This window comes from Aristolochia californica, unplaced genomic scaffold (assembly GCF_029961685.1).
Source record: "Aristolochia californica isolate CCGP_79_NKW_82.1479 unplaced genomic scaffold, dmAriCali1.0.hap1 SCAF_6, whole genome shotgun sequence".
NCBI classification, from domain to species: Eukaryota; Viridiplantae; Streptophyta; class Magnoliopsida; order Piperales; family Aristolochiaceae; genus Aristolochia; species Aristolochia californica.
The window spans coordinates 45,107,274-45,129,821 of NW_027182257.1; the positions used below are offsets into that span (position 1 = coordinate 45,107,274).

Below are 22,548 nucleotides of genomic sequence, written 5' to 3' on the forward strand. Positions count from 1 at the left end.
TCTAGTTGAGGTGATGAGAAAATCGCTGCAACTGCACAGTATTTTCAGTTTCCTTTTAGTTTGGTTCTGCGATCGTGCTCTTCTTCTTGATCGCTTCTGTGTCCAGCAGTGGCGAGTGGGGAGAAAGTAACAGTCAAACACACAAGGCCACGGCCGATGGGAGGCGCATGGCATGGCTCCTGAGACGCCAAATAGAGCCGAAATAAAGAAACCCAACCGGGTCGGTTCACAACCGGGTTTCTGAATTATTTTCCCGTTTCAAGTCTGAATAAGCGCCGTCATGTTCCTGATCTGATGGCGTTGAAGCGTCATCGCTACCGGTCCCCCCCGCCCCAGCGGTCTTGGATGGGCCTTATACCAGTGACCTCTAGTTCATTCACGCAACATAAATCACAATACACAACGAAAAACAATCGAAAAGCGATCACACTCACAATCGACCATTCTATTCGGCTTTGACTTAGAGAGAAAAACTCCTTATTTTTTATAGCGATAAAGAGAGGGGCAGGGGGATTGGCATTTTGGGTGGTGCTCCGCTTTGAGGTTTTCTCTACTTGTTTCGTTTATTTCTCGGTCCTTTCGAGGAAGCGAGGAAATAGAGAGAGGGAGAGCAAGAAAAGAGTGTTGTGTTGTGTTTTTATAAAATTCCGTTTTTCGTTATGACTGCATAATTTACTTCCTCTCCCTTCACATCCTCCTTCCCCCTTCTGTTCTTTTGCTTCCTCCCGATACGTGGAATTGATAAAAGAAAGAGTGAGAGCAAGCAAAAGCAGCTCGGTCGATTCTCTTGTTCTTCGCTCTCTATCCGACATCTGCCCAAGAATCAGCCATCCTTTTTTATTCTTCTTCCTCTATAATTGTTACTTTCTTCTTCTTCTCTTCTCATTCTTCTCCGCCTCCCCTTCCCTACTCATAGCCTTCAGCCTAGCTGACAGACAGGCAGACTCCGACGGAAGCAAGATAGGGCGGGCCACCCAAATCCGACATGTTGACGAAGCACAGAGGAAATGCGATCCTCCCCAATTTGTAGCTCGCTGACCGCCGCCCCTGCTGCTTGCCCGATCTCGATCCAGCATGGATGTGGATTCGTCCATGGTGCCGGAGACCGATCCCGATCCCGATCCCGATCCCATCGCCCATAATCATCATGATCTTTCCTCCGCCCCACCAACCTCCGATACCGAGTCACCGCCAACCCCCTCCTCGCCCCCTACTCCCTCTGCTTCCTCACCTCAGCATCCCGTTCCCGGCCCTCGCCCTGCTCCCACGTACTCCGTCGTTAATGCCATCATTGAAAAGAAGGAAGACGGTCCTGGTTCTAGATGTGGACACACCCTCACTGCTGTTGCTGCCGTTGGGGAGGAGGGCACGCCTGGATACATCGGGCCCCGTCTCATTCTCTTCGGCGGGGCCACTGCTCTTGAAGGGAATTCCGCTGCCTCCAGCCCCCCTTCTTCTGCGGGTAATGCTGGCATAAGTAAGTTCTTCCATGCCATTTCACCTCTCTTTCCAACCCTAGTCACTTACCCAAGCCAGAACTTGTTATATTGGTCACCAAATTATACTGGACATTCGAAATTTGTTTTAGTTTTCAAATGAAGATAGCAGCTACACCAGGAATCAGCTTGGATTTACGGTTAATTAAGTTTCTCTTAACCTCAATTTTTCCGATAATGACTCGCTTTCAATTGTTACCCTCCAAATTACAGGGCTTGCCGGTGCAACTGCTGATGTACACTGTTATGATGTGCTGTCTAACAAATGGACTAGGTAAACTTAGTGTCTTTCTCTTATTCATATTTTATGTTTGGTTCATCTTTCGGGCTTCTGTGCATTCTTGGCAATTCATGCTTTCCGTTGCTATGTAAGCTCGCTGAGTAATTAGGGAGGTTTGAATTCTGAAAATTCAAAATGCACTGTTTCTTTGATGTGTTGGTCTTCCTCTTTATGCATTCCTAAAATAATTTCATGCTTAAAGACATGCTTGAGATATAAATATGGACGGTCTTTATTTATTTCATTCTTGAGCTTCTTATCTGTAGGCTTTTCTTCTTCTGTTTTATGTGACTCATGATACCACTCTGTGAAGGCTTACTCCACAAGGGGAACAGCCCTCGCCTAGGGCAGCGCATGTTGCAACTGCTGTGGGGACCATGGTGGTTATTCAGGTAGTTATTGGGCTTGTGTAGAGAGCACAGTCTGCCAATATCTCTGTTTTGGACCTTTGTAATTATTCGCTATGTCTTTTACAGGGAGGGATTGGTCCTGCTGGTTTGTCAGCTGAGGACCTTCATGTTCTTGACCTAACACAGCAACGTCCACGGTGGCATAGGTAATCATCAGACCCAACAGATTTCCTTTTTTTCCTTCACATCCTTTTACACCTTGCATTCTGAACCTTGTTGATTAAAATAATTTTAAATTGTAGGGTAGTTGTTCAAGGCCCTGGCCCAGGACCTCGGTATGGGCACGTCATGGCTCTAGTAGGACAAAGGTTTCTTTTGGCAATTGGTGGCAATGATGGTACAGGATACCTGCTAATGGTTTTTGATGCTTTTAGTATGTAACAAAATGGATCCTATGCTGATCTCATCTCACTACATATGACAAAAACTATGCATGCTTTTCATTAGGGAAGCGACCGCTAGCGGATGTTTGGGCCCTGGACACAGCTGCAAAGCCTTATGAATGGAGAAAGTTGGAACCAGAAGGGGAAGGTCCACCTCCATGCATGTAAGTGCATAATTGAATTATTTTTCTGTTCATGTTCTATGACATACTGTTTTTTTTGTAACATCTTGCTTCTTCTATTTAACTGTATGAATCAACTTAGATCTTCATATCTTCTTTTGTTGTCTATTCTTTTTTACTAACACGTTTAAAGATTTTCTCATCTTTTAGCTCTAGGAAACTAGTATAAGTTTCCTATAGTATGGGAATTCAACCCGTAATTTTTCTCATTTTATAGGTTTAGGAAAACAGTTTAAGTTTCCCAGCAAGATGCTGTACCCTTTTTCTCCAGGCATGGTTAAAGTTGTTAAAATTATGCTTGTCATCATCGTCAGATCCTTAAGTATTAGTTTGAGCTATATGAATCCTCTGCCTCTATTCTGTTGGATCCATACTAGGTTTTAAATCCACGTTCCTTCCTTGAAGTCTCTCCACACACTTCTTCCATCCATGTCATTCTCTTTTTTTGATGAAATTGCTTTTTTTTTTTTTTTGAAAAAGGATGTATATATTAATAAAAAGAATTACAAAGAAACCGGGAGCACCATCCATGTCATTCTCAACCTTGCTTTATTTCTAATTTACCCTCAACCAGTAATAGTTAGATTCTCTATAACAGGGTGAGACGCCCACCCCTGACATGCCCCAACTCATGTATGTAAATTGCATAGACACAGATTAAGTGTTTTCTCCATCCATCCATCTTAGTAGTTGAGAGGATACTAGTAACTAGTGAATTTGTTAAGTGCTAAAAATCTGTGGTATGTGCGTCTCTTAACATGCTTTGTTTTATTTCCTTATCAGGTTTAAGGGATCTGAAATGTGATAAGTCCAGCAATGAATTCATTGGCTACGATTTGCCTCTTAAGTAGTCATTTCTATTCTTTTGCACTGTCACTTTACTGTTTGTTTCCATGTATTTTCATGAAGTATATGCCATAGTTTGTAATGTTATGTTAATAACTTCTCTCTTAGGGTGATTAGCTGTCATGTTTGGGTTTAACTTTAAATGTGAAAAATTAGGTTCTTGGGGGTTAGTGAGTCTGAACTTTGAAAATCCTTATGGATTTATACATTCATAGATTTTATGAGGTTTTTAAATCCTGTGCATATGGATTTTAAAATCAGTTGTCAGCTTCTTTGGGCTACCTCACTTCTGAAATTCCCCCACAAAATACTGGAAAACATTCATACAATTCACGGATCACCTTGCCCTTAGATGGATATCTGGAACTGAATTTTGATGATTCACTTGGTAACCCAAGGCTGCAGGCATTGGTGGAGCTGTTAGGGATCACAATGGTTTTGTTCTCTTGGCTTTTTCTTGCCCAGCTGAGCAGTGTGACTCTATTGAAGCTGAATTCAGAGCATTGCTTTCAGGTCTGAGGCTATTTGCTCAACATTAATTGGGTCTGTTGGTTATTGAATGAGAATCTTCCACCATAATCTCATGGATGTCAAAAAATATCCTCCTTGAAGATTGTGCTATCTCTTTCTGTTTGATGAAATCTCACGCATCAGTTTCTCTTGGTTAATAGAGTGGAAACATTAACTCTTTTAAGCAAACAACTTATTAAATCAACTTGTCAAAGAAGGGGTCTCTTGTCAGCTCCTTGATCTTGGGAGCTCCCTTCCTCAGGGGTTTGTTTGTTTCTTCCCACCCCTTGGAATTCTTGGGACTTGGGGTATTTGCCTCCCGTTTGCTTCTCTCTCTCTCTCTCTCTCTCTCTCTCTCTCTCTCTCCTTTTTTTTCCTGTTTTTCTTAATCTATAAAAAGCTTGCAGTATTTAAAAAAAAACAGTTGTCAGTAAGATGAAACTAAGTCCTTGATTTTCAATGTTTGTTTTGGAAAATAATTTTTTAAGATGAGGGGGAGGCTGGTGGGATGACCCTTCCTTCCCCCCCTTCCTATATTTATTTCCCTGGACTAAGGGAGTCTGGATGGGAAAGCTCCGCTGGGCGGAGGGAGGGAGGGAGGGAGGATCTGTTAGAGGGGAATGGAGGACAGGAAACTCCGCATAGCCCTCCATTTTTTTATTATTCATTTTAAAGTTTGAGGGTGGATTGTAAAGTGATACTTTTGAGGTCTGATTTTTCTGTTTTTCACGTATTGTTGATTTTTTACTTTTTATGATTCTTAAATGTCAGTTAAAAACTTTCAATATACGCTCTATTCATCCAAAAAAAAAATGTCAGTTAAAAACCAAATCTTATTGACGTCTAACTTTTGATATCTGCCTCAAATCTGTAAATTTTGCAAATCTTGAATTTGACTAATCTCATTACCCTCCCTATTAAGGTCCCAACAGTTCTTATACCTGTTAGTTTATTTATTTACTTTGAAATGCTTTATTTTAAAGAGGAAAGGCTCAGCCTGCTAGATACATAGGGAAAGGTGTCTCTAACAAGCAAAGATGGCAGGAAGCCACCATCCTAGTTGATTGTCAGGAATTCCGTTTGCAGATCTTAGATATGCTTCAATGAGAGGATAACAAGGCTGCGAAGATTCTCAATTACTTCTTAGCCTACTAACCACTCTAGCTGAATCTCCTTCAACAATGATATGGGAGAAAATACTGCCTAAAGAGCTTCTTCCCTGGCAAGAACAGCGAAATCAATGCTTTGACAGAATCACAAACACCAATAGAGCCTGAAATGCTATGCTGGATATCAAAAGTTGTCTCTCATAGCACCTTCCTACACTGTGGATCAGGGGCTGTCAGAAGAACTGTTGTCATAGTTAAGTTTCAAACAGCCCAAAGGGAAAGGGATCCAAGAAGAAGGTTCTTCGAGAGGCTGGACATTGAAAATTTGAAATTATGCTCTTAAATTATGGAACTAGGAAGGCTAGGAATGTTGAAGGCGCTATGCGTACTGGCCTGCAGCAAGATGGAGTGAATGATGCATTACTGTTGTTGCCCAAGGAGCTAGAAGCCCATTAAAAGCTCTTTCTTGCACTTATTCCCTAGTTCCCAATGAATAGCAGCAAAGGCTGCCTTCCAAAGGACTTGACCTGTCCTTAGAAAATTCTAATAATTGCACTGAATGTGGAAGTCATAGTAGGTGGTTGAAAGGTAGATGTGGACTCCACAATTGTCAAAGATGCCCCCTTGACTCAAACAGTTAAATTGAAGAGGCAATGCACGATGATATGATTAGCTGTTTCCATCTCTTGGAAACTTCATTTGCTGAGCTCATCAACACAAGGATCTTGTTGTGTACCATGCACCAAATGAAGTGAAAAACCTTGGGATTGAGAGGCCAGAAGGAGCAGCCCCAACAGATGCACTGATGGACTTTGCTCAAGATGATTCCATAGAGGGAGGCAATGTGAACTAGCCAGAAGGTTCTAGAGACTAGATAGGCATGTAATCCACTAAGAATCTGATATAGGTTCCATGCTATTTTGCAAGCAGTTCAGCCACTTCCACGGTTTCTAGATTGTCAGAACCCTCATAACTCACTCAATACAACCCAGAATCTTATCAAACTTGAACCTTGTATCTCTAACATGATTTTTTATTGGTGCTTCCAGAGATGAATACCAGAGGTGTGAAATGGCAAAAATACCCTTACATTAATTCTAATAAGGATAAGGGAGGAAGTAACTAGGGACATCTTCCAGCAATGTGAAGTCATTAGCCTTTCTGACTGGTCAAACACTTTTTAAACTTTAATTAATGAGGTTCTTCATTGGCAGCCATGGAAACAGTGAAGGCTGAGGTAAGTAGAGGGAAGCAAAGAATGCTACAGCCAAAATTTTTAGCATGGGAGCTTATTCTGTTTGAGCCAAGTTTATCCCCTTAATCCCTGACTTTACCCAATTACCTCTTTGACCAGAGATGGGATTGGAAGGGTGAGAAGAGATGTTGTATTTAATACTTCATCAATTAACCCATCATAGAATCAAATAGTGGCGTCTGCTAAGGAATATGGAGTGAGAGCTATCTACTCCAAACCCCAGAAGCCAATCCTCAAGATGATCTGTGAGAAAGAGAGACAAGAGGGCCTCATGCACCCCATTGAAGAAGAGAGAAAAGAGGGAATCCACTTGCCTCAAGCTCCTAGAGCTTTTGAAAACCCTGTTCACAGTGTTGTTTATGAGAAGACAGAATATAGGGAAGTAACATAGATGATAGAACCCCATCACTTCTGCCCAAACCCCAAACTTAGGAGAAGACGGTCAAGAAAATGTCGAAGTGGTCAAACACTTACCTGCAATTTGAACTCTGTACATGTAATAAGAGGATTAAGCAATATGGTGAATGGCTTTTGTTTTGTCAAAGTTTATTTTTAGTTCATTTTATGATGAAAAGAGCTCCATGAAGTTTTCTGCAAATACTTTGTGCCTCGCACATTAAAGAAAGTGGGGCTGTGCTCATGAGTTACAGTCACTCAATATCTAATTTTACTCAAGGAATAAGGATATAGAGAAAGAAAGGAGAGGGCAAGAACAGCTGACAGAGGATAAAACAAGAATACTTCTGTTGGCTGGTTTGATAGGAATGTCTTCTAGACAACTTGGTACTCCGTGGAGTATGATGGGTTACTATGGTTTCTAATGGCTCACTAAGAGGTTTGCTTGGAGGAATAGATATAAACTTTGAGCTAACAATTTATTGGGTTTTATTGTGGTTGACAATCTTTGTTTCTGGTTGCTTTGTTGGCGGGTTCTCTTGTATGCCACTACATGTAGTTGTATCATATACATTTTATATTCAACCCGCTCTCTCTCTCTCTCTCTCTCTTGAGCATGCACCTGCACACACTTTTTCACTGTTTGTATATTTATTTTTAGAGAATCAAGGAAAGGACGTTGTTCAAGGTCATAATGAAGATGGTTACATGGGCTTGGAAATGTGTCTGCAAATGTATTAGAGAATTCTTACCAATGAGTGGCCACAAATTTGTGGTTCCATCTTCCTAGTCTAAGCTATATTCTTTACCGGTTTGCTATTGTTGTGAGGCACTTGAGATGATCTAGTTATGTTAATCTTCTTTCTTCTGTATGCCATTACTGGGGTGCTTAAGGAGGCCCAGTTGTCTTGCATTGCTCCTCTCTTGCTTTCTCATGCTTAGTTGGTGCTTATGAGTAGGTATGCAACTGCAAGTGCACGCTCCGATGGCCTTCTTTTGCTTTGTGGAGGAAGAGATGCGAACAGTGTGGTAAGTTGCATCGATACTCTTGAGTGTCTTAAATGTATTATTTATGTTTGAATTGTTATGGTGCACATTTTTGAAGATTAATCAGCTTTATCTAGATATGTATATTTGAATGAAATGCTCGGTAAGTTTCTTTGAACTTCAGCAGCATTTAAAAAAAAAAGTTTCTTCGAATTTTTTCAAAGAATCAGATTTTCATTAGCTATTTGTATCATTTTTTCAAAAATAAGCATTTGTATGCAAATGATTAAGCATGTCATCTCTGTCTTATTTTCCTTACCGCCAGGCAAATGGAGGTAATGCTCTCTCTCTCTCTCTCTCTCTCTCTCTGGTATTTTATATATTTTGTCTGATTTAATTCTTGTTCTTTTATGACATATTGTGTTTGTGAAACCAACATCTTTGGATTCACTAATTTTTGGCATCTTAACTGCTCTTCTCATGTAGCCATTGGCAAGCGCCTATGGTCTTGCAAAGCATCGAGATGGTCGTTGGGAATGGGCAATTGCTCCTGGTGTATCACCATCTCCTAGATACCAGCATGCTGCAGTATGTTCCAAACATTTCTTGTCTTATTAAATTTCTCTTCGTGATCATTGCTTATCACTATTTAAACTTTCTTTTTTCTTTTTTTTACAGGTATTTGTTAATGCACGACTTCATGTTTCTGGAGGTGCACTAGGTGGCGGCCGTATGGTAGAGGATTCTTCCAGCATAGCAGGTGCCTTCTTATGGTCCATTTCTTTTCCTCCGTCTCTTTTCTCCGTCTCTTTTTCTCTCAATGATGATATTAGTTTAACAGTGACCACATCTGTTAAGAGATGTGGCATTGTTCTTAACATTCTTTGAATGTAAGATATCTTTTTGCCAGGTTACATTATACGTAACCGTCTGAAACAGTGATTATACTACATAATTTTTTTCTAGAATGTCTTAGAAAATTTTTAGGGTATTTAATCTCTCACTTAATGTAATAGCAACATGTGCTTACTATACTTTTTTGATAAAAAAAGGATTGTGTTATTCTTGAACTTAAGTTCAATGCATCAATTTTAATTTTGCTGATAGTAAAATTAAAGAGGACACTGGGGTTTATAGTTTGCTTAACCTATCCAGCTTTGTCTTATAATGCATGTGATTCTCCCCCCTCCTCTGACGATAATGCTGAGTATACTTGGGAAATGTGGTAAATATTTTCCCCTCTGAATAAAACTTCTCACTATTCAAAATTGGTGTTCCAAAGACAACCTCTCCCCTTGGCGCCACTGGTCAATCACTGATAGTATTGCTGGCATTGTATCTTCTACACATTATGATTGAAATCTCATTGCTAGATCAGCCAACTCTTTGGCTGATAAATTGGCAAAATTCGGAACTGTAAGTGTGGGTCCTTGGTCCCACTTAATTGACTAGTCGTTTGGGGTTGTATTGGTTAGGTGCTTACATGGTATCAGAGCAGGTTTTGCACGTCCCGCCTTTCAATCCCCGCGCGTTTGTTTGCATTTGGTTTGGCGCGGGGACTTTGCATTTGTATTTGTATTTAGAATTTGTCCTGGGTTTAACCCGGGGGTTTGGTTTGCGGGGGAGTGTTGGAATATGTTGGTGATCTGTGTTAAGACTTGGCTTTCCGCACCTTAATCGACTAGTCTGTTGGGTGCAGATGGCTTGGTACTTGGCATTTGACACTCCACCTCTTGTTCGAATCCCCTAGGGGACTTTGGTGTGTTTGGATTTGGTTTGGTCTTTGGATTTGATTTGGTCTTTGCATTTGGCGGGGTGGGTGTAAGTGTGGGTCCTTGGTCCCACTTAATCGACTAGTCTGTTGGGTGCGGATGGCTTGGTACTTGGCATTTGACACTCCACCCCGTGTTCGAATCCCCGAGGGGACTTTGGTTTGGTCTTTGGATTTGATTTGGTCTTTGCATTTGGCAGGGTGGGTGTAAGTGTGGGTCCTTGATCCCACTTAATTGACTAGTCTTTTCGGGTTGTATTGGTTTGGTGCTTACAGGAACTTCCCAACAATCTCTCATTGTTTGGGAAGGATTCCCTCCTTAATAATATACTCTTTTGAGCTTTTGTCTTAATAAAAATCAACATCATTTAAAAAAAAAGGACATGTATTTACTTCCATAAGCTGTATGATTCAACTGTATCCTGGGCATGACCAAAGGGTTGCTAAACAATCCCATCGATCATGGTCTTCTGTTTATTTAGTTTCAGTGCACTGGAAGCCTAGCCATAGACATTAAGCATATATACATGGAGGCTTAGGTGGCTTTCCCCCAATTAATAAATGCATGATAATCGAAGCTTATAACCAATGTGAGACTATTCTCCCAAACAACAGCTATCTCCTTAAACTAATTGCCCAAGGTGTGGAAGACATTGACAACCACAAAGTGGTGGGATGTTGTGTCCACCAACAGGCCTAAAGTAGAGTCCAAATGTGGAAATATCTTTAATATCTTCTAACTTAAGATTCTACTAAATTGTTTTCTTTTTTACTAACTGATGATTTTCTTCTCTTGCTTTAATGAGTTTTTCCCTATTTAAAGAAAAAAAATTTCTTTAATCCCATGCTTATGAGAACTTAAGGGGTAGGTTGGATCTCTAGCCATGGATGTGGTCCAATGAACCCAAAAGAACAACTTGATATGGTTTTTGACGTGTGTCCCCATGGATCAGAGTCAATACTAGTACTATCTTTGACACTCTTCTAATTGAGGGTGCCATGGCAGTTGTAGTCAGCTGGATGTTGACGGGCTCTCCCCCTCCATGGTGCCTTCTTCCTATCTTGAGGAAATCATGGACCTTTGTTGTCCTTGACTGTGTCTGGGGCTCATGTTTCTCGAGGCATCAGTCATCTAGGTGATCCCTTGGCTGGTGGGTTGGGTATCACTGCAACATCATGTTGTGGTAAACTCCTTCCAATTAGGATGATATTTTTCTCTTGTATTTGTTTGATTTTTCCTTTTTATCCTGCTTTTGAGTGGCCTTAAATCACCTTCTCATTAATGCAATCATCCTTATTTGCTGCTTTCCAAAAGCGAAAATATAGAAAAAAAAGGCTTTGAAAGGTCTGTGCGTATTACAAGGTTAATGTCCCTAGCTACTCTTCTCAAAGAAATACAAGTTTTGACATGACACCTTGTTACAAAGTTGAGAGACCAAAGATGTTCAGATGCTTTTTGTCATATTAGAGTAATATCTAGAGCAGAAAATCATTGCTTGCATACTAGGGATTGCTATTTACTGTTTTTTTTTTTGTGATGCAGTGTTGGATACTGCAGCGGGAGTTTGGTGTGATACAAAATCTGTGGTAACAAGTCCACGGACGGGCAGGTACAGTGCAGATGCAGCAGGTGGGGATGCTTCAGTTGAGCTGACTAGGCGTTGCCGACATGCAGCTGCTGCTGTGGGTGACTTGATCTTTATCTATGGTGGACTACGTGGGGGTATGTTAGATGTAATAACATGTATACATGGCTGGTTGAATGCTTAGTTTATCCCTACCATCTGAAGCACAAAGCCCACTGTCATTTGCTGCATACCTGCTTCATTCTCTGCCCATGTGAAACTTTACTTCATTGACAAATCATTCTTATCTCCAAGGATGATGTTTTGGTCGATTTTATTTTAGATGATATTAGTTTTGAATTTGATGCTTTTAAAACTTTGGTCCTTAACATTTTTCTAGTTATTGATCTTTCTAAGGGGGAATGGAGGCTGGACTCAAGTCCAACCACCTTTAGCTATACCCCACTTTACCTTCGTAAGAAATGTCATATTATTAAAATCATTGATTATTATACATTTACAATAATGCCATTATCTTCGTTGATCATTAAAAAATGATAAAAATAAAAAAGTCACAAATGAACATATATGAATGCATGGAATTATAAATAAATGTTGAATAAGAAGAAATCATGTTCGAAATCATTTAATTCCAATTGATAATTAAATTTCCTAAGGTAGATGGACTTAAGTCCTTACTCCTTTTTTCCTTTTTCTTAGTGACGCCTCGTACATGGCTAGTATTTGGAATGGAACCGGGCTCAACCCGATAGTGATATCAGAGTAGGATGTGTGCATGGGACAAAGCCCAGTTTGCGCCCCACATGTTATTTGCGTGTGGTGGGCTCTATGAGGTGGGAGTCTATATGTTGTGGATTCCATGAGGTGGGTGTATATGTATGATGTGTGTTTGTTTGGGGTTTGTGTCCACGTTGCAGGTCTGTTATTTGTAAGCTTGGACGGGAGGGGTGTGTTGATTGGAAAAAAAAATCCAACATTGAGAAGTGTTAAGAAAAATGATTGTATTATAAAGTTGAACAATAGTCCTCATAAGTGGCTAGTCATTTTGGGATGAAACCCGGCTTAACCCAACAATAAATGTTCAACTTGTCTCATTTATCTATTTTTTATGTTAATCTTTTCTCTTCTTGATATTACCTTTCGTTGATTCTCATTTAAGAAGATTTTCTACTTTGTAGGGGTATTGCTAGATGACCTGCTTGTTGCCGAAGATTTGGCTGCTGCAGAAACAACTAGTGCTGCTTCCCATGCGGCAGCAGCTGCAGCGGCTGCTAATGTACTAGCAGGCAGAAGATATGGATTTGTTGATGAAAGGACAAGACAACTAATTCCCGAAGCAGCAGTTCCTGATGGTGGTTCTGTTGTGCTTGGAAACCCTGTTGCTCCTCCTCTTAATGGAGATATGTATACTGACATAAGCACTGAAAATGTCATGCTTGCTGGACCAAGGTATATGTTTCCTGTAGTTGCACTAAATCTAGCCTTATATGTTAAAGTTTCTTTTGGATATTGTTTGCACACTTAGTTGTGCATATTTTAATCTAAGATCTCCCATTTAGTATACCTCAATGTACCCCGCAGGAGCCTTTCCTAATGTTTTTGTTTGTATGCTGTGATTATTCTGTCAAGAAAAGATGCTTAATGTAGATAATGCTGCAGATTAAGCAAAGGTGTAGAGTACTTGGTTGAAGCCTCAGCAGCAGAGGCTGAGGCTATTAGTGCCACATTAGCAGCTGCTAAAGCTCGCCAAGTTAATGGAGAGGTTGAGCAACTTCCTGAGCGGGATCGCGGAGCAGAGACTACTTCAAGCGGGAAACAGATATCAAGTCTGATTAAGATGTCAGATTCTGTCATGGCAAATAACATGTCTCCCCCTGGGGTTCGGCTGCATCACAGAGCTGTTAGTATAAAATATTACTGTATCCCTGATTCACAAATAAAGAATATCTAATTTCATATTGGTGATTGAAATTTTCTTTTAATGTAGTGGTGATATTTGGAATATGATATTATTTTTGTGTTAACAAATGTGTGCAGGTTGTAGTAGCTGCCGAGACCGGTGGAGCTTTGGGCGGCATGGTCAGGCAGCTTTCAATTGATCAGTTTGAAAATGAAGGTAGAAGGGTTAGTTATGGTACTCCAGAGAGTGCAACTGCTGCAAGAAAGCTATTAGATCGGCAGATGTCTATCAACAGTGTGCCCAAAAAGGTTAAAGATTATGCCTGTTCAATTGCAAATATGATAATTATCTTTTGTTGAAAGAGTTCACATCTTTATCATTAAATTTCAGGTTATAGCACATCTTCTTAAACCTCGTGGGTGGAAGCCACCTGTCAGACGGCAGTTCTTTTTAGATTGCAATGAAATTGCAGATCTTTGTGATAGTGCAGAACGGATTTTTTCAAGTGAGTCAAGTGTTCTGCAGATTAAGGCTCCTGTCAAAATCTTTGGTGATTTGCATGGTCAGTTTGGAGATCTGATGCGTCTCTTTGATGAATATGGGTCCCCTTCCACTGCTGGCGACATAGCGTAAGCTATTGCATTTGATTGTCCTTCATTTTCTTATACATAAAATGATTATAATGTCTGATTGCCTCGTCATACTGACTGCATTTTTTCTCCAGTTACATTGATTATCTCTTTTTAGGAGACTATGTCGACAGGGGTCAGCATAGTTTAGAAACCATCACTCTTCTCCTTGCTTTAAAGGTATTAACCACATCAAAACTGTTGTCAATAATAACCCACCTGATTAGAGCATATTTTACTGTTTGGGAACCTTTGATTTTCCCTAAGGTTTTCTTTGGATGTCTGTCAGGTTGAGTATCTACATAATGTACATTTAATTCGTGGGAATCATGAGGCTGCAGATATCAATGCCTTGTTTGGTTTTCGAATAGAATGCATAGAACGCATGGTAAGTTTTCTCTGCCCTCGGTATATTATTTGTAGGTTTGGTCTCTTATTTTACCAATTCATCACTTGATCCACACTTACCTTCAGGGTGAGCGAGATGGAATCTGGGCTTGGCACCGGTTCAACAGACTGTTTAATTGGCTCCCTCTGGCAGCTTTAATTGAAAAGAAAATAATTTGTATGCATGGGGGCATTGGTCGTTCCATTAATCATGTTGAACAGATTGAAAGCCTTCAACGTCCTATCACAATGGAAGCAGGATCAGTTGTCCTTATGGATTTATTATGGTGATGTTTCCTTGTTCCATCTTTCACGGCTATTTTGCTATTTTGCTATCTTCACCATCTTTACCTTACCCTTCCCCCCGTTCTTAAAGTTAATTTTGCCTTTCTTTCACAGGTCAGATCCAACAGAAAATGATAGTGTTGAAGGATTGCGTCCTAATGCCAGAGGCCCGGGTCTAGTAACTTTTGGGGTATGTCTCACTTTTCTCTTCTACATGCCATTGCTCATCATTTAAGCTTTTCGTCGCTTTTATCACAGAAATGATACACTAGAATATTACGAGGGGTCATTTAAAAAAAAAAAAGAATCAAATTAGGGGTTGAGGAAATGGATCGAGTTTCACTTTGTTACTAAACACTGTTTAATTGGTAGAGTACTACTTGGAAATTTAGTCAATATCAATTTTAGAAGGGATAATGTGTTAGAAATGGAATGAAGCACCAACATGGCTGCTTCCCAGTCAATGACTCCTGGGGAGCATAATGAGGACCTGTCCCATCTTGTGCATAATTTTAATTTATGCTTCTTAGTGATTGATAGAAAGTGGCCGTCTGCTGCTTACCAAACATGTTTTAAGAATTGCTGAAATATGTGTACTGGAATTCTAGTGCTGGAATACAGCCTTTTATAATGGATATTTGGTTATTTTATGTCACTGTTACTGAAAGGTACTTTGTCATTTTATGTCAATAAGAAAGAGTAGGTCATAAAGTACCTTTTCCATTTTCCGCTGTACAATAATTGAGAGAAAAGTAGTATTTTTCCATTTTATAGGATGATTATTATATGGCATGTACAAAGAAAAGGTTAAAATGTGCATTTCCATCATTTTATGTGAGTAGTATACAAATGGTTACGAGGTACTTACATTATATTTAGTGAGGTTATAGGGGTAAATTCGTTTTTATGTGTGATGTGTATGACTAAGATGAAAAAAATGTATGTTACAAGCGTATCTTTTCATATCTTGTCAGTTTAGATTACTTTAACAAAAGCAAAGGCAAGCCTTGTGGGTGAAGTATATGTCTTAGGCAATGCAATCCTTGTTTATATCTGACAAAATGGAACTGGAAAATTTAGAGTTTTAGTTTGATTCACTGACTACAGGTCCTCTCCAACATCTGCCTCATCAAAAGAAATATTTTTATGTGATAATGTAGAAGTTATCTTCTTACTGGCTGACATTCATGTGATTCAAGTCAAATTGTTGCCTTGTTTCATCTAAAGAAATACTTGCTTAGTGTTTTGTCGATAAGGTATTCTTTCTGCGCTATAGAGATGTTCTATTTATTCAGGAAAAAAGGAATACTGAAAAGCATATTATGTTATTTTCATGTTTGTATACATCTATTTGTTCATCAAAAAAGAGCTTCTCATACAAATTCTTCAAACATAAATAGATGTATACAAATATGAACAAGTGCATGTACCAAAGCTCTTATTTTGGTGGAATTGGCTGAAGCTGATGCTCATGGTGCTCTGTACAGCCTGACCGTGTCATGGAGTTTTGCAATAACAATGATTTGCAGCTGATTGTGCGTGCGCATGAGTGTGTTATGGATGGTTTTGAGCGATTTGCTCAAGGTCACCTCATCACACTCTTCTCAGCCACCAATTACTGCGGTAAGTTCATCCAGCAGTGGAGTTTAAGATAAGAGGATGATAAAATGACATGGTCACTCATTTTATGTCTCTTTCATTTTACAGGTACTGCAAATAATGCCGGAGCAATCCTAGTGTTGGGAAGAGATCTTGTAGTTGTTCCAAAACTCATTCATCCCCTGCCCCCAGCTATCACCTCTCCAGAAACATCACCTGAGAGACATATAGAGGACACATGGATGCAGGTAGGTTTGTGATGTAAGATAAATCTTGTTTTGGTCTTAGTATATATGTGCTTATTCTATTTCTCGTTCCATGGTCTGATTTTTCTTTGTTCAGGAGCTTAATGCCAACAGACCTCCAACACCAACTAGAGGTCGTCCTCAAGTTGCAAATGATCGGGGCTCTCTTGCTTGGATTTAGACAGTCTTCCTTGTTGGCAATTGAGTTTATTTCATTCAAGCTGCCCCTCTTCACTTTTGCCCGTGATTGAGTTGGACTAGTGGATGCATTCTTGTTGCTTTTAGCACAAAAGGGGTATGAAGAGAAGTTGAGTTGGGGAAAACTGGGGTGGGGGTGGGGGTGGGGGTGGGGGTGGCATATTCAACTCTCTGAGGGTTGGAGGGGATTCTCAGAAGATTCTTCTGTTGATACTGTTGTTTTTGGCCATTAGAAGCAGGTGGGTGTTGGGGGTAAAAGTAGTGAAGCCTGTTATTTAACTTACACGGAGCGGCTGCCTGTTGAGCCTGGGTGTCAATGGCTTAGTGATACTGAATACTTTCGTAAACAGAGTACGCCCTCCGAGGTTGCGCGTCTCTGTATATTGAGCCACATGCTGATAGGATTAGTTTTCTATTCTCCAGGAAACATAGTACTAATATTTTGAAGTATTCTTTTAAAAAAAAAAAAAAAACTCTCGTTGCTATTTACTAGTTCTTCTTAAAGGGGGAAAGAGCGGGTGGGGTGGGGTGGCCGCATAATGGAGTAGGGCATATGATGAGGTACAGAGTTTGGTGGGGCCAGTTGTCATGTATCATAGAATGTTACTTTGCGCAGCACATTGGCTTCGTGTAATTTTCTTTGTGCTGATGTACAATGTAAGTTTTTGTGTGAAGAGGAAGATTTTGTCTTTATAGGTCTGAGAGCAGAGTTTTTTGTTTTTTTTGTTTTTCTTTTTCCGATTAGGTTCGTAACGTCATACGTTGGTGCTGTTAGGTGGTCTGGATCACTTGTTAATTGATCTTTGTAATTTGTAAACACGATTTTCTTCCATCTTACCTTGGGCGGGGGGTGAGTACATGTGTATTTTAAGAAAAAAATTAAAAAAGAAAAAAGCAAAAGTTCTTCTGATTGGTATTCTCAGTTGGGCTCCTGACAATTTATAGTTGTAGAGCGCTCCACGTCCAATTCATGCTTCCAACATCCATAAAATGATGTTACATTTGCGAATTGGTCTCATAGATTCGCCCGGTAAATTCAGTTGCAATAGTATTTTCAACTTTCTACTTTTTAAACTCAATTTTCTGAACGAAGTATTATCCATTTTAATGAGTAGCAAACCATGCATACGTTCCCTGTACTCTTCTACGAACAGACGAGGTATTTTAATAACCATCAGGAAAAAAAGGATCAAAATAAATGCAATTATAGATATATATAAAAAAAAAGAGCAAGTTGGTCGAGTATTCTGGACTAATGTTTGGGTCTCATTTTCTGTTACTGAGGATGATCGGTAGGAGAATGACGAGGATGATGACGATGAGGACGATGATGGCACGTCCACTTCCTCGTGTTCTTCTGGTGCTTGCGGGCGTGTTGGAGCTGGTTTGTGCCACCGCGTACAAAGGAATGGGCGCGAGCAACCTGGCTCTCTATATCGTCCAGCTGCTCCCCCTGTGCCTCCACCAGCACAGCCATGTCCAGGAACACCTGGTGGAGCTCCAGAAGGTTCTTCTCGATTTCCTTCACGGCCATGTCTCTCTTGAATCTCGGAGATGGTGTCTACGATCTGTCCCCGACCTTGATCCTGTATCGCATTCTGCAGGAAAGTCTCGCTCTCCCCCGTCGAGATCAACGCTTCCACCGTTCGCTTATCCGGCGTCTCCCCCGTGACCGTAAAATATCTCCTCCGGACGGTGTCCATATAGTCGGACGCGATCCACTCTCTCAGAGACCGGAACTTGTCCATTGACTCCACCAGCTTTTTTCAGAGACCGTTGACCACCGAGGTGCGCATCCAGTCCGAGGAATTGCGCGGTAGAGTAGTTCCGCCCACAGGTTGGCCTTTTGGGTGTATTAAGCTATACGTTTGACATGGTATCGCATGCCACGTCCCGCGTTCGAATCCCGTTTGACATTGCCTCGTCCGCACCGGGGGAGACTGCAGTTGGCGGCGTTTGCCCGATTAAGGGGCTGTAACTAGAGCTTGATTACCTTGGCGCGCTTCAGGGCTTCTTCCACGTCCACGTCTATCCGTGCTCGGAGCTCCTTCATCGCCTTGGCATTGTGTAGAGTCTTGCTCGACTCGTTCCATTCCTCAAGCCTCCCCTGCAACTTCTCTATTTTCCGCAGCTCGACCTTGGTTCCTTCCACGTCCTCGAAGAACTTATCGGGGTTGGCTACTCTGCCTGTAGAACTCATCTCTATTGTGGCGCACGCGTGGAGGTGAGTTAGGGTTTACTTCCCGAGAAGGGTGAAACAAAAAAATAAAAGGAGCTCGGTTAGGGTTTTTAATGTTTCGAGAGAAAGGGAGATAGAGAAAGGGAGGATAGAGAAATGGACAAGGCGTGCGACGGGAGGAAGAAGATAGCGATGAGAAGGAGCCTAAGAATGTTCCATTCGACTCCCACTCGCTTCTCGTTCCCCATTCTTTTCTTTTCTTCTCGTTTCGCCCCTCTCGCCTAACACATTCTGAACCCGCTGCCGACGGCTAGCCATGTGGCCTCCCCTCGTCCTCTTCCTCGCCGTCACCACTCCTATATTCCTTCTGTTTTTTTCTCTTTGTTCCTCATTTCCCGCACATTTAGATGTTTCAAAGGCAACCAGGTGGAATTTTCGGATAAATCTAACATTACCATTGTTAATAGTAATTAACAACTAAAGGTTAATTAATATTTAATTTATAGTAAGTAACTGAAGTAGTTTATAAAGTAATTAATAACTGATTAGTGGTTGATAGTAGACACCTAAATAATTCATTAATGAAATCATGGTAATTATTGGCTAAAATTAATAATTAATGATTGGTATAATAGTGAAATGTGTATTATAATTAATGTTGAATTTATGGTAATAAAAATAAAACATAATAATTGTAAAATAAATTACTAAAATATGTTTACTGATTAATACTTAAATAGTTAATAAATTATTTAAGTAGTTAAAAATAAATAACTATTATATTGTGTAAACATTTATAGCTTAGGTATTCCCACGTGCAACACGGGGGAGCGAGTGCAATTCCCTCGCGCCTCCCTACCGTGTTTGAGTTATTTTGTATTATTTTTTTTGAAAGTCAGATATATCAAAATATTTTATTTAATAAATAATCTATCTGTCCTTTACACCACACTTTCTATTGTGTACACTAACAAAAATAAATATTTTATATTATACTTTCCATTGCATATACTAACACGAACAAATACTTTATATTCCATGTCACTTTACTTCACTTTCCATTCTACTTTCCCCAGCACTTACATTGTGCACCAACCCCCTCCCTATATTTTATCTAACTCTAGTGATACTACCCCCATGAATTGAATTCCATTAATGGAAGATATGAATCGATCCCTTGTCCTGAATCAAAAAATTCAACAAAATATATTTTTTAAATGGAAGAGGAATGTTAAATCAAGAGCTCCGTAGACGAGTCCTCAAAAAACTTGATAAAAATCAGTGGGAACAATTTGAAAAAGACAGAAACCTAAGAAAACAAAGGTGTTATAGACTTCCACGGTCAGATGACTTTTGGACTTTTTTTCTTCGTCTTTTCTTTTAGTGGGCTGCAGGCTTTCCAAAATGGTCTGTTATTGAGAAAACTATGAAAGAAGGTAGACATTAGAGACTTTGTAGTTTCGTCCGTTTTCTTACTCGGTCAAGGCCACCTAACATATTATATATATTTCAGCTGGTTTGGACAGACTAGTATTTGTCCGTCTCTTGTATCTATTGATAATAATATTAGAGTCAGACCTGCCACAATGGTTTTGTCCTACTATTCTTGGCAGTCCTTTTTATTAGGTAAGTGGACTTATATTTTGTGCCATGAATACCATATAATTCTCTAGACTACACTTTAGAAACTAGTGTTCATTATATAAGTATGTTTTATTAAGTAAACTAGCCAATTAAATCCGAAGTAATCGGACTTGATCCCTTATTTTACTAGTCTTAGCTCATTTGGATCAAACTGAGTTGACCAATTTTGATTTAGTCGTTCCCTACACCCTAAGCAATCAACCCCAATTCTGGTTTACTCTTTAATTGAGCATCTACTTTCACATCCTTATTTACTTAGTATCTTTTGTGATAGAGAAATTGATCTTATACTTAGACATCAAAATATGCACTTTAATATTTAATTTCGATAGGTCATTTGCATAGTTATTAGAATTTGGGGGTAGAGTTTCAAAAATCCAAGTTCTTAAATGTTTTTAGTTTGAAATTCTTAATGATTATAGTTGGTTGAGTACATTGAACAAGTTCCATAGTACTTCAAAATCAATTATTATATTGAGTTGCTTTGTGTGCTTTCCTCCTATTTGAAAAATTAATTTAAGATTTACATTGAGCCTATATCACAACAAAAAAGGGTCCTGCCATAAAAAAAAAACAGAGTGAATTTAATTTTGTGCAGTAAATCGGGTTTTTGCCCCCGTATAAAAAAACAGGAGGATGTTAAGTTCTGGTTTAACCAAGTTAAATCAGATGGTTTAATTTGGTTTTGACAACTTTGTTATTAGATAATCGGGTAATCAGCACATGGCTAGACTTTACCCGAATCTTTAACTGAATAAGATTTTTATTTCTTACCGACCAAAATATGAATGGATAAAATTAGGACCCGTATATGAAAATTTAATAATAATGTTGATGGTGAAGAAAGTCGTTAAACTTTGTGCCATCTCTTCGGTTTTCGGAAGAGCAGAAAATAGCAGAAAGATGAGTTTTCGCTTCGGAAAGGAAGGAAAATCGAATTGTATAGCCCTCAATTTTAAATAACACCATCTCAGATGACATTGTTTGCCGATAAATTTGTTTAGTTCTCCCTTGCCCTTTGAGTCTTACTACCTCCAACATGTGTCTATGATGACCAGTAACTCTCGGTCTTTCTCATGGCTTGTCACATTTTGCTTCCCCATTCACTTTGTGTTGAGATGCTGCACTTAGTTATGTATAATTAAATGTTTTATTTTAACTTTAGCATCAAATGTACCTTCTTCTAATGCATGGTTGTATTTGATTCTTTCATTTTCTTATTATGGTTTCCTAATGGATGAATAGTAAAGATAACCGTTGTAGTTTATGTAGTTGTGAGTGTGGCATATGCTGAATGTCATGCAATAATATGGTATTATAAAAATTATTGACAAACTGATATTGAAGGGAAGTAATAATGGTATTAGAGCACTAATGGAGTGGTTTAAATGTTCAAATGACACAAATTATCATTATGGGGGTTAATGCTTTTGGAAGATTTGTTAACATCTTAAGGGAAATAAGTCATCTTAAGGGTACTATGTATAGTTTTGTAAATGAGCAAATAGCAAAGTTCATCTGTATAGTTGATCATAATTGGAAGAACCATTCAATGAACTTTCATTTTCTTCCTAAACCCTAAACCCTAAACCCTAAATTCTTCCTTCTGGATAAAGTGTTTGCTAATGTCTCAATCATAGAGACACAATAACAATAGTTGAAATAGGTCTGGGCCCATATAACACATACTAAATAATGAAAATCCTTTAAAATGTCACACAAAATAATCCGATGCGAGTCCATTTGAAAGTTATGCACCAAATAATACGTTGATTGAGTAATAATAATCCGAGTCAATAAATGTGTCAGTCCGAGTCGCGGAGATTGGGTTGAGATGATTGAGTTAAGCTCACCCATATCGAGTTGACTCGGTCCATGTTGAGTTGAACTGGCCCGAGTTGACCCGACTTGATGGGTTAACCCGAGCGGAACAGAGTCAACCTGGTTGCCTGCTTGATGGGTTAATGATGTAAAATTTAATTACATCGACTTTAATACCTCGCAAACGTACGAATCGTTCATGTAATTTAGCTGGAAGCGAAGGTCATATCCACAGGGAGGACTGAATTTTGTGTATTCTTCAATCAACTAGCCTAACCAAATATGATGAATTAATATGAACTAAACACTAATTATATCCTAAATTATCAAGCAATCATCTGGTTAACTACTTGCACAATAGGAAACGTCAACTCTGGATTTTACAGTGATTCGTGCCTCTCTCGAGCGCCACGTAACCACGGATCCGATTTCTCAATCCTTGCGTCTATC

General features: G+C 39.5%; 1 protein-coding gene and 1 pseudogene across 1 annotated transcript; one reads left to right on the forward strand and one right to left on the reverse strand.

The window, feature by feature from the left end:
• The first annotated feature begins 449 nt into the window (after positions 1 to 449).
• On the forward strand, positions 450 to 16,584 carry LOC137935190 (serine/threonine-protein phosphatase BSL3-like). The gene is made up of 21 exons (XM_068779881.1): positions 450 to 1,477; positions 1,710 to 1,770; positions 2,090 to 2,168; positions 2,253 to 2,332; positions 2,429 to 2,523; positions 2,634 to 2,733; positions 7,827 to 7,896; positions 8,341 to 8,442; positions 8,533 to 8,614; positions 11,169 to 11,348; positions 12,390 to 12,660; positions 12,871 to 13,111; positions 13,249 to 13,419; positions 13,502 to 13,740; positions 13,836 to 13,920; positions 14,030 to 14,128; positions 14,215 to 14,414; positions 14,527 to 14,602; positions 15,900 to 16,035; positions 16,120 to 16,259; positions 16,354 to 16,584. Exons 1-21 carry the CDS (start codon positions 1,075 to 1,077, stop codon positions 16,435 to 16,437), a joined length of 2,994 nt encoding a protein of 997 aa, XP_068635982.1. The 5' UTR covers positions 450 to 1,074; the 3' UTR covers positions 16,438 to 16,584.
• A 1,077-nt stretch (positions 16,585 to 17,661) lies between these two features.
• On the reverse strand, positions 17,662 to 18,654 carry LOC137935191 (syntaxin-121-like; annotated as a pseudogene).
• Between the last annotated feature and the right edge of the window lie 3,894 nt (positions 18,655 to 22,548).